Source organism: Dama dama, chromosome 19, assembly GCF_033118175.1.
Source record: "Dama dama isolate Ldn47 chromosome 19, ASM3311817v1, whole genome shotgun sequence".
Taxonomy (NCBI): domain Eukaryota; kingdom Metazoa; phylum Chordata; class Mammalia; order Artiodactyla; family Cervidae; genus Dama; species Dama dama.
In genome coordinates, this window is record NC_083699.1 from 91,079,813 (window position 1) to 91,089,900 (window position 10,088).

Consider the following 10,088-nt stretch of genomic DNA (forward strand, 5'->3'; position numbering starts at 1 on the left):
GTTCTGTGGCATTAAGCACATTCACATTATCCTACACCGTCACCACCATCCCTCTCTAGCACTTTTTCGTCTTCCCAAACTGAAACTGTACTCGGTAAACAATTATCTCCCAACTTCCTCCTCTTCCTCCCACAATTCTGTTTCTATGAATTCGACTACATCATACAAGTTGCATTCTCGATTTGTCCATTGTGACTGACTTATTTCACTTAGCATGTCTTCACAGTTCATGTGTGTTGTAACATGTGTCAGAATTTCCTTCTTTTTTAAGGCTAAATAATATTCTATATACTGTGTGTATATATCACATTTTATCTATCTTTCCACAGACACTTGAGCTGCTTTCACCATTTAGCTACTGTGAATAATGCCCCTACAAAGGTGAGAACACAATATCTGTTTCATTCCCTTTCAGTTATTTTGGGTATATACATAGACGTGAAATGCAAGATTGTATGGTAATTCTACGTTTAATTTTTTTGAGAAACTGCCATACTGCTTCCACAATAGCTGCATCATTTTACAGCCCTACTAACAATTTACAATTTACTTATCCTTACCAACACTTGTTATTTTGTTGGTTTTCTTTTTTTTCAAATAGTACCCATCCTCATGGAGTTACAATGATATCTCTTTGTAGTTTTGATTCACAATTTCCTAGTAATTAGGGATGTTGAACATCTTTTCATGTGCTTTTTGCCCATTTGTCTTTCTTCTTTGGAGAAAGTCTATTCAAGACCTTTCTTTCTTTTTAAGTCTCATGCTCCACTGACCCTCTCCTCATTTTTAAGTCAGGTTAATTTTGTTGTTGCTGTTGATAATGAGCTGTAGTTCTTAATATTTTTTGGCTGATAACTCCTTACAGATATATGATTTGCAAACATTTTCTTTCCTTCCATGGGTAGTCCTTTCACTCTGCTGATACTGTGCTGTATAAAATTTTTAATTTTAATAATTTAAAATTTATTTTTTGATATGCTGTCATGCTTTTGGTGTCATATTCAAGAAATCACTGCCAAATCCAATGTCATGAAGCTTTTACCCTAAGAGTTCTAAGAGTTTTACAGTTTTTACTCTTTCATTTAGGTCTTTGATCCATTTTAAGTTAAATTTTTTAATGTCCTTTGGATTTTAAAATTTTAATGTAGAGGTAAAGGCAGAAGCCAGATTTTAAAGGGTTGAAAAACAAATGAAATGTGAATATTGAGAGGAGCATGCTCTTTCTAAATAAAGCTTGACCATGAAATGAAAAGAAGAATTGGAGTTGGTGCTAACTAAATGAATACATGAGATCAAGACAATTTTGTTTTGTTTCCCTCAAGATGAAGAGACTTGAACAACTAATTTTTGAAACTTGGCTTTCCTTCCCGGGATCCAAGTTCAAGTAGAGATAATCCTTATGACTAATGATAATCATTAATATATATTTATTAATATAGGATGAAAGGATGAGTAAAGGTACTAATAATATAATAAATTCAAAAGACAAAGCAAGATGCCTTGCTTCAAGGAAGTTGCTGAGGAGAGGGGAAGAATGCACATAAATAATTTTAATCAATACACACCTGCAGCAGGAAACAACTAACTCTGTCTAGAGGATTCATGGAAAGCTGTGTATAAGTGATGAACTTACTCCATCACTTCTACTGGCAAAACAGCTGAGGATATATTCGGTAAGCTGGTTATTTACAAAAAATAAAATTAAGTATTTCATATAAATAACTTATAACATCTACATAGTACTGTAAATAGGAGAAGGCAATGGCACCCCACTCCAGTACTCTTGCGTGGAAAGTCCCATGGATGGAGGAGCCTGGTAGGCTGCAGTCCATGGGGTTGCTGAGAGTTGTACATGACTGAGCGGCTTCACTTTCACTTTACACTTTCATGCATTGGAGAAGGAAATGTCAACCCACTCCAGTGTTCTTGCCTGGAGAATCCCAGGGACAGGGAAGCCTGGTGGGCTGCCATCTATGGGGTCGCAAAGAGTCAGACACGACTGAAGTGACTTAGCAGCAGCGGCAGCAGTACTGTAAATGTACATATATTTTCCCACTTAAACAATGCTAACAGAAAAAATGAGAAAGCTAATTATTTTCTTGATTATTCAATCACAAAGTCCAATTATAATTGATTACATACTGGACCCAAGGCATCTACAGTTTATAACTGCCATGATGGAAATGGTCCTGATACATAGTAAATAGTCCAAAAAACTTTGTTGAATGAATCGATGGTTCATAAGAATCTTTCTGAATCTTATGCCTCCGTTATCCTTAATGTATAATCTTTTCCGAAACTGTGGAATATCTACCAATAGACCATAGGATCCTAGAGGTGGGAGACTCTGTTTCTCTATGAATTTCTGCACTACCAAGAGACCACAAGCTGCTACAGAAGAGAAACTGTGTTTTAATTCTCTTTGCATCGCCTACACCCCACCTAGAATTGTGTCCTGTTTGACAAAAAACCACTAAGTAACTGAAATAATAAATATTTACAAATAATGTAAACCCTAGGCACACAGAATCAAAGAACAAGTAGTTGCATTTATACATGAAAGAGAAAGAACTTTGTGTTATTTATCTTATTATTTAAACCAGACCTGGCCAATAGAAATATAATGCAAGCCACATGCATAATTATAAATTTTCTAATAATCACATTAAGAATGTAAAGAGAAACAGGCAATTTTCATCACAATAATATGTCAAAAATATTATCTGAAAATGTAATCAATATAAAAATTATTAATGAGATTGTCTATACTCCTTTTGGGAACTTATTCTTTGAAACCTAGTATCTCATATTTATAGCATATCTCAATTTTAGATTAGACTCATGTGAAATGCTCAATGGCCACATAAAGTTGGTGTCTATAGTATACGATAGGATATCACAGATTTAAATATAACCAAAAATTTTTCAAGTGTGAAATTACAAGGTAACATGACTTGTCTTAGACAAAATCAGGAGATTTTGTCATAAACCAAGTGTAATTTGACAAGTGTCACTTCAAAACGTGAATGAGGAGGTCTGTGGTGAAGAGGAACTAGGATTGTGGGTGGTGGTGAGAGTTTCCTATAAAGTCTAAGTTTGTAAAAAAGACTATGCATTCATGTGTCATTTGCATAATTTTTAAAAATCAGTTTATAAAGGTGAAGTCATTATCATTTATTATATGTACTATTAGAATAAAGAAATTCATGGGAGGGTAAGCATTTCTTATTTTGCAACCTCTACCTTAGAACTGAGCTGAAGAGGGTATACTTTTTCAAAAGTATACAATAATATTTGGGTGGTAATTTTTGTATCACATGGAGTTTGGATACGTTTAACAAACACTCGAACACCTCGCCTGGGGCAAGCATCAAATGCTAGGAAAACCAAGATACCATGTATTTGCCAAGTTGATGATTTTGAAGTGTGGTGTTGGAGAAGACTCCTGAGAGTCCCTTGGACTACAAGGAGATCAAACCAGTCAATCCTAAAGGAAATCAGTTCTCAATATTCATTGGAAGGACTGATGCTGAAGCCAATACTTTGGCCACCTGATGTAAAAGGCTGACTCATTAGAAAAAACCCTGATGCTGGGAAAGACTGAAGGCAGGAGGAGAAGGAGACAACAGAGGATGAGACAGTTGGATGGCATCACAGACTCGATGGACATTGAGTCTGAGCAAGCTCCGGGAGCTGGTGATGGACAGGGAAGCCTGGCGTGCTGCAGTCCATGGTGTTGCAAAGAGTCGGACACAACTGAGCAACTCAACTGAACTGATGTATCTGCCCTAAACCAATGAGTAGTTTAAAGGACAAAAAAGTAAAAAGGCAATTTTAACACAGTGTGGTTAAGAGTTAATACAGCCAAGACAGAACATAAAAGGGACACTAAGTCCTGAGCAGGACCTGGAGGAGTCAAGGCTCCTTGGAGGAGTCAAGGCTCCCTGAAGGAGGTGACACAAAGTAGAATCCCTAGGGGGCTAGGCAGGTAAAATAAGGGAAGGAAGGGGGGTATTCCTGTGGAGGAAACATGTGTAAAGGCTCAGGAAAAAGAACATAAGCTGCTCTAGAAACTGTCAGAGGGTCTGCATGGCCAAAGACCAGGGAGACATTATCTGGAAATGAAGCTGAAGAGGGACAATAAGGTCAAAGCTCAAAGAACCGACTAAGGAGTTTGAATTCTGTACGGAAGGGGATGGGACAGCAAAAGGTTCTAAGTAGGTGAATAAATTTACATGTTTTTAAAATATGAATTCAATTATGTTAATTCCATGGCTTCCTATTGAACTTAATTTCTACCCTATAAAATGCTAAAGTATCTGGCCTCTGCGTACCCCTCCATCCTTAATGCTACTGTCCTCTTTGCTCCCTATGTTCCAGGTTTCTTCCTCTTCTTTACAAAGCAGGCTTATTCCCACCTAGGGATCTTTGTATTTCCTATTCCATCTCAGACATTTCTCCTCCCAGTTTCACATTATGAGCTTTTTCTCTCACATCATGAGAGTCTTCTCACCATCTAAACCTTCTCCAGTGGCTAATGTTGCTGCTCTCCAGTCCCTCATCTCCCTCCCATTGTCTCATTTAACATTTTAATGGGAACTATCACTACTGGAAAATATTTTGTGACTACAAAGTAACTGTAAACAGGAAAGTCAGAGAAGGTTCTTGGAAATGATATCTGAATGGAATCAGCCCGTGTTTAGATAGAAGAAACAACAAGTGTAAAGGAATGAAGGCAGGAACGACCTTGGTGTACTCTAAAATAAGGCCAATGTCATTGGAGTAGAGAGGGCAAGGGATGAATACACGGCTGTAAGGTCAGAGGTAGGCAGAAGCCAGATTATGGTGGACCTTAGAGGCTCTGGGAGGGAGTTTGCATTTTATTCTAAATATGCTGGAAAACCAAGGGAAGATTTTGAGCAGGGGAATAATGTTATATAATCTACAATATGATTCATGGTTGTAAAAATCACTTTGGTTGCTGAGAAGGAAATCCACTGTAAGTAGGTAAGAGTAGAAATGAAGAGATTAACTGAGAAATTACTTTAATAGTCTAGATAAGAAATTATGGTGATAGCAGTGGAGATGGTGAAACGTGTTTTTTTAAAGGTAGGATGGACAGGATTTGCTGATGGATTACTAAGGCATAAAGGAAAAAAAAAATTAAGGATAACTCTCAGGATTTTGATTGGTAAATTTATAATAACCTGGGGAAGGAACAGATTTAAGAACAGTAAATCATAAGTGTTGCTTTGAATATGTTAATTTTAATTTATGAGTGTAGATATTGAGTAAGAACCTAACATATATCTTTGGGCTAGAGATATAAATTTGGGAGCCTTCAGCATATGCATGCATGTGTGCTAAGTCACTTCACTCATGTCTGATTCATTTTTGATCATTTTTGATGCTATGGACCATAGTCCACCAGGCTCCTATGTCCATGGGATTCTCCAAGCAGGAATAATGGAGTGGGTTGCCACGCCCTCCCCTAGGGGATCTTCCTGACCCAAGGAACAAACCCATGTCTTTTACATCTCCTGCATTGGCAGGTGGAGTCTTTACTACTAGCACCACCTGGGAAACCCTATCCGCACATAGGCAATATTTAAAGCCACAGGACTAGACAAGCTGCTGAGGAATAAGATGGAATGAGGGGTTTGTGTGGTTAAGAATCCACCTTGCAATGCAGGGGACACTGGTTTGATCCCTAGTCTGGTAAGATTCCACAGGCTGTGAGGCAACTAAGCCCATGTGCCACAACTACTGAGCCCACACACTAGAGCCCATGCTCCACAACAAGAGAAGCCTCTGCAATGAGAAGACCTCACACTGCAACTAGAGAGCAGCCCCAGCTCGCCACAACTGGTGAGAGGCTGTGTGCAGCAACGAAGACCCATCACAGCCAAAAATAAATAAAATAACAATAAATGAATATTAAAAAGAAAAAAGATGGAAAGAAGACTAAGGATATAGCCTGAAAGCACATACAGAGTCAAGAACGATGCCCAGATTTCTGGTTTGGAAAAATGAATGAACAGGGTATCATTCACTGAAATATCCCTACCTCAGCAAATGAGAGAATTTAAAAAAAAAGCTTGGGGAGGTTGGGATATGTGGAGAATTTGTATTGGATATATTGAGTCTTAACTGTACACAGGACACCCAAGGAACAAGTGGGTTACACTAACAACTGCCAATATACAGTTGCATTTTGGTTCTGCAGGAAGGAAATACGGTTTGGAGACACACATCTGGAGTCATCAAATAGCAGATGGTAGTCAAAAGCAGCAGAATGGATGAGAATACCAGAAAGACTATGCAGAGTAAAAAAAGTTCAACCAGCAAAAAACAGGAACAAAATTTATCCCTGAGAGACAGAGGAAGAAGAGACTACACATTAAAACAGTAACATCTTACTTTTTTCAGAAATGTAACTACTGTGACCAATTAAGGGGGGGGGGGGGGGCGGGGAAATGGGGAAATAAAGCTTTGATGGCTTCACTCTGCAAACCTAGCTCCAATAACTGCTATCTCTTTGACTTTAATTCTTCAATTTTCATGACTCCATTTCTTAATCAAGTGATAGTATTTGCTCCATTCCACCAGATCATGGAGATACTGGGAGACTGAGTAAGCTTGAATGAAGCAGTTGCAATGAAAAAAATCATGATCGTTAAGAACTATTACTAGACAATTCTCTATGTGTCAGTTTTTCTACTCCTTCTATTAGAATGGCTACAAATGAGTAAAAGGTAACCTAAGTTCTGTTGATGAAAGAGAGTATAAATAAATCCAAGATACTATTATTTTCATTAACAAGTATTAAAGAGGAAGACAGAAAAGGGAAGAGAAGTATTAATCAGTAAGTTCTATATTAAAGCAAGGTGGGGAAAACACACTGAGCTTCACACTGGGCCCGAAAGATGAAATCTGTATATCAGTTTCCCATATGAACACCTGCCTTCATCTTATTTTAGAAAGGCAGATGTTACTTTACAAAATGTTACCACAAGTATGCTTGCAACATTCATGCAAAGTGGGAAAAAATTATACACACAACAATATGATGATTCAGTTAAGACAAGTATGGTCCCTTCATTTACATCCTCCTATTTACGTAACTGAGGAAGACTAAATGTCAATGTCTGCAGGATGTACAAGTGGAGATAGACACAAATGTATGGCAAAAAGAAACGGAATTAAATATCCCATGGGATTAATGTCAGTTGTGGCTGTGTGCTAAGTTTCCAAGCAGTTTAAGAAATCGAAAAGCAACTATTCCAACTGACAGTTCAACTGCAGCAGTGGTACAAGCCCACTTATTTTCTATTCACAGTGTATTACAAAAATTAAACAAACAAAAACCCTGTCTCTCGTCTTCAGGCCAGGTTTAGGAAAGGCTATGTGTGTGTTGAATGGGGACAGCAGCCAGTGACATCTGTCCCCTCTCTTTCAGCAGCTCGTTTACAGACTTTTACTTTTACTTGGGTGGTAAAGAATCCACCTGCAATGCAGGAAACATGGATTTGTTCCATTGCTGGGTCGGAAAGACCCACTCCAGTATTCTTGTCTGGAAAATCCCATGGATAAAGGAGCCTGGTGGGCTGCGGACAAAAACGTCATCGACAGAGGAGCCTGGCAGTCTACAGTCCATGGGGTCACAAAGAGTCAGACAGGACGTTTACGGGAAATAACAACTTGCAACTGGAACATTAAGCTATCTTCAAATTTTGGCAACAATCTGTGAACATTTATGTTTTGTGGACGTTGTGGGAGATCCCTGGGGTTTCTGAGTAAAATAACGTTTTGAAGAGTGGATGATCAGTACGAAAAGGTCCCATTTCCAGAATGGCCTATGGTTTCATTTAGAAACTTTTTCAAACAACTGGGCTTCCTTGCACAAAATCAGAACGAGTGCTTTTTCTTCCGAGGGTAGTTTTGGGTCAAAAAGCTAAATACCAATACCAAATACTAAATACCACCAGGGATCATAAAGCATAGGAACTAGGGGAAGTGCAGGGGGCAAGCACCCTATCTAAGGGACGAGGCTTTCGAGAAGCAAATGAGTGAAGGAAAGTGACAAGAAAGTGATCAGAAGGCACCTTCCCTCCCGAGGCTGAAGCAATTCCCCGGGGGCTCGGGATGGGGGGTGGGGGAAGAACTCCCGCCCGCGGCTGAGGTAAAGTGGGGCCAACAGACGACCCGTCCCCTCCAACTCGCATCCCGCAGGTCTGCGGCGCCTCCCTGGCGCCCAGCGACCTTTCAACGGCCTCTCTGAGGGAGAAGCGCTCCAGTCAACCCTGGAGCATCTCCACAAGGGCCGCGGTCGGGGTTGAGGGGATCGGAGCCGGGGCGCGCGCGACCGGTGAGGGAGAGCACGTTAGACTCCAGCCTGGCCCTACCTGCCCAGCTCCCGGAGGGCTGGGATCATAGACGCCAGTTCCAAGCCATGCTCGCCCATCCTGAGGACTCGGGGCACTCTTCAGGTACAACCAGGCGGGCTCCTCGCGTCTCCACGCCTACTTCTGGTGAGGAGGCGCGGCGCCCGACGGAGCCCCACGGGGCCCAAAACTCCTCCCGGAAGCCGCGGCCGGTCAGCTCTCTAGGCCGGCGTTCGTTTCCGCGTAGGACCCGGGGGAGGCCTGGAGGCCGTGAGGGGGCGTGGCGAGGGGCGGGACGCGCTCCGGTCAGGTTTCCCGCGTGAGGTTCTCGCTGAGCCTGGAGCGCCCAGCAGGCGAGATTTGCCAGCTTTGGTTTGTAGCTGCTCTGCTCTACCACTCCCAGCCACAGAGGCTCAGAGAAGCCTGACCCCTGAATCTGGGGACGACAGGGGCGTGATGGGGACCAACCCAGAATTCCTCGCATCACAAACTTGAAAACAGGCAATTCAGCAGCTAAAGGCCCGGGATTAGATCGCAGGTTTCCTCCCCATGGAGTCACGCTCCCAGGTTCCTCATTTTCTACCACTCTCTTGGCATCCTTTCTGAGAGATACGGGGCAGAAATTGGGCTCCTCCTCTTTGTTTCAGCAGATTTCACCTCCCCTCCCTCCTCCGTCAACTAGACGTCCCCCTTAGGTTTCTTTGAGGATTCTCGCAACTTTTAATATTGAAAAAGAGAGTAGAAATGTATTTATTTGTGTCTCATAAAGTAAGCAACAGTACTATATATTTAATATATTTATGTCACTGTTACGGGCATCTATTACCTGTGATTTAACTTTTAAAGTAAAATCAGTGGCTTTTGGCTGTGGATATTTTCTAGCTCAACCCAGTTTATTTATGAAAAAATGGTCATAATAAGAGACTGTTAATATGTCAAAATTATGTATTTAATCAGACAAGGCGTGCGGTGTGCTTACATTTGTTACTTCGCAAATGAGAATAATCATTATACAGTATCTTAAAAAAAAAAAGAACAAACTCAAAGTGATGGAGTGACAGTCAAATACACTCCTGCCTCAGGGATTTTTGCATTTGTTGCACCCTTTGTCACCCTGCTTATTTAACTTATATGCAGAGTACATCATGAGAAACGCTGGACTGGAGGAAGCACAAGCTGGAATCAAGATTGCCAAGAGAAATATCAATAACCTCAGATAGGCAGATGACACCACCCTATGGCAGAAAGTGAAGAGGAACTAAAGAGCCTCTTGATGAAACTGAAAGAGGAGAGTCAAAAAGTTGGCTTAAAGCTCAACATTCAGAAAACTAAGATCATGGCATCCGGTCCCATCACTTCATGGGAAATAGATGGGGAAACAGCGGAAACAGTGGCTGACTTTATTTTTCTGGGCTCCAAAATCACTGCAGATGGTGATTGCAGCCATGAAATTAAAAGACACTTACTCCTTGGAAGGAAAGTTATGATCAACCTAGATAGCATATTAAAAAGCAGAGACATTACTTTGTCAACAAAAGTCCATCTGGTCAAGGCTGTGTTTTTTTTTTTTTCTATTTATTTTTATTTGGAGGCTAATTACTTTACAATATTGTAGTGGCTTTTGCCATACATTGACATGAATCAAGGCTGTGGTTTTTCCAGTAGTCATGTATGGATGTGAGAGTTGGACTGTAAAGAAAGCTG

At 40.6% G+C, this 10,088-nt stretch overlaps 1 protein-coding gene across 2 annotated transcripts in view; it reads right to left on the reverse strand.

Annotated features, from left to right (window-relative positions):
• The window catches only part of ATR (ATR serine/threonine kinase), a 114,589-nt gene extending 106,044 nt beyond the window's left edge, over positions 1-8,545 (reverse strand). For both annotated transcript variants that reach the window (XM_061167772.1, XM_061167771.1), the window contains exon 1: positions 8,406-8,545. In XM_061167772.1, coding sequence (XP_061023755.1) covers positions 8,406-8,464 — 59 coding nt within the window. In that variant the 5' untranslated portion in view covers positions 8,465-8,545. The remainder of the gene's footprint in view (positions 1-8,405) is intronic.
• Positions 8,546-10,088: the final 1,543 nt, after the last annotated feature.